The 2,119-nt window shown below is 43.5% G+C and overlaps 1 protein-coding gene across 1 annotated transcript in view; it reads right to left on the reverse strand.

Moving 5' to 3' along the window:
* Positions 1–2,119, reverse strand: part of SLIT1 (slit guidance ligand 1) — a 160,782-nt gene that overhangs the window by 43,505 nt on the left and 115,158 nt on the right. Inside the window, exon 13 of the mRNA XM_023519842.1 lies at positions 1,443–1,586. Coding sequence (XP_023375610.1) covers positions 1,443–1,586 — 144 coding nt within the window. The remainder of the gene's footprint in view (positions 1–1,442; positions 1,587–2,119) is intronic.

Here is a 2,119-nt window from a genome sequence, read left to right on the forward strand (position 1 = left end):
AGCATTATCAAAGGAAGAAGGAATGTTAGAATTCAAATATCACCATTTCCAGACCCATAATGAATGAATGGGTCCAGGCATTGAGATCAATGGCTGTGTTTATTACATAAAAAGAGACAACCAGACATCGTGTGCCTCCGGATGGCAGTACACAATCCTACCTATGAAGTCATCTTGCCAAAAACAGAAAGGAAAATATCGGAACCCAACCAAGCTCCTAGATCGACAGTTCTACGGCAGGACAGAGATAGGACAGGAGAGTGTGTAAAACTACACCGCATTCCCCGAACGCAATCAGGAAAGTCCCAGCTGGGGAAACCAATAACCAGTGCCTTCAACAAATGAATTGCAAGGAAGAAGGAGATGGAGAGGTCACCTAGAGATTAAAAACAACTTAAGTAATACATCAACCAATACCAGCCAATTGTATTGCCATAGGCCTAATTTAAATTCTGACTCAAATGAATTATTTTAAAAATTGTATAAAATGTATGAGACACTTGGAAATTCAAATAGTAATTAGATACTTGATGATATTAAGGAATTCACTGTTAAATTTTTAGATATAATAATAGTGTTATGGTTCTGCCTTTAAAGAATCTTTGCCTTTTATAAATATGTATGAGGTCTGCGTAGATGATAAATGATGTCTGGGATTTACCTCAAAATAGTCTGGGAGGCATGAGAGAGGAGGAAGTGTAGATGGAATAAGACCGGCCATGAGTTAAAGCTGGGTGATGAGAACCGGGAGGGTCACTATGCTACCTTTAATATGCTTGTAATATTCTATAATAAAAGATTGAAACAAATTCCTAGAGCTGTTGCTCTCTAATTTTTAATTTGTAACCATCATTGCTATTACTAGATTTCATCTGACTTAAGACATTATCAATTGCAAGACACATTATTATTTTATGCATTATCAAGAAAAAATAAAATGATGCCAAGTAAATATGCCATCCTTTATAATATGCATCCCAATTTCAGAGCTGTTAACATGGAAACAACATGTGACAAAAAAAATAATAATAATAATAATAATAATAATAATTAGCTGGTATTGGTTGATGTATCACTTAAGTTGTTTTTAACCTATCTAATAATAATAATAACTGTAGCCAGCATTTAAGAAGCATTTACGATGAGCTAAGCTCTGTACAAATATCCCCCTTAATCTCATGACAACCTTATGGAGAAGATGATATCCTCATTTTATGAATGAGCAAACTGAGGTCTAGAGAAGCAAATTAACTTGCCCAGGGTCACACAGCCAATAAGAAGCATAGCTGGGATTCAAACTCATGTTCATCTAACCCAGAGACCGTGTTCTTTCTTCCATAAGAGCAAAAGGCACAGGGCAAGACAGTCACTTGTACCTGGAGGCTGTTACCTCCCCTAGGTCCACCTGCTGGGACAGAGAGGAGGGGGCAGAGGGCACTCACAGGGTCTGGATGGCCCGCAGGGAGGTGAAAGTGCCCTTGGCGAGACTCTGGATCTTGTTGTCATACAGGGAGAGAAGCGAAAGGTTCTGCAGGTCCTGGAAGGCGTCGGGCCGGATGCAGTTGATCTTGTTGGCGTTCAAGAGCCTGTGGGCAGAGCCAGGGCCAGGTGGTAAGGGGAGAGGCACAGCATCGGACCCATCCACACGTCCTGGCACCTTCCTAGGGCATCCGGCACTTTGGGTGTCCACTCCACACAGAGAAGCTGAGACCTCCGACTGCCTTCTCTGTGCACCGGGACCATTTTAGCCACTCACTCCTCTCTTTCAAAGAACTGCTAGAGGTGCCCCACGGGATTCTCAGAAAGCAGAGAGCACAGTAGCAAAGCCACCTCCCAAAGACATTTGGGGATGCTCCTCCTCTTTCCCAGAGTTCTGCTGGTTTCCCCAGGCAGCTGAGATGGAGTGTATGGTTCTATGCCTCTTGGATCTGAAGCAAGAAGAGAACCCTTGCTTGAACTCTCTCGGTTCAAGGAGGCTCAGCTGGGCCTGGGTGTCCCCCTGCAGGACACAGCTCTTTTCCCAGCCATGCTGAGCTCCTCAGGAACACGGGCCTCATGCATCGCATCAGCCTCTCAGCTCAGGCACTTTGCTGTCAGCTCTGAGTTGCCTCTGCAGAGC

This window comes from Pteropus vampyrus, unplaced genomic scaffold (assembly GCF_000151845.1).
Source record: "Pteropus vampyrus isolate Shadow unplaced genomic scaffold, Pvam_2.0 Scaffold238, whole genome shotgun sequence".
Lineage (NCBI taxonomy): Eukaryota > Metazoa > Chordata > Mammalia > Chiroptera > Pteropodidae > Pteropus > Pteropus vampyrus.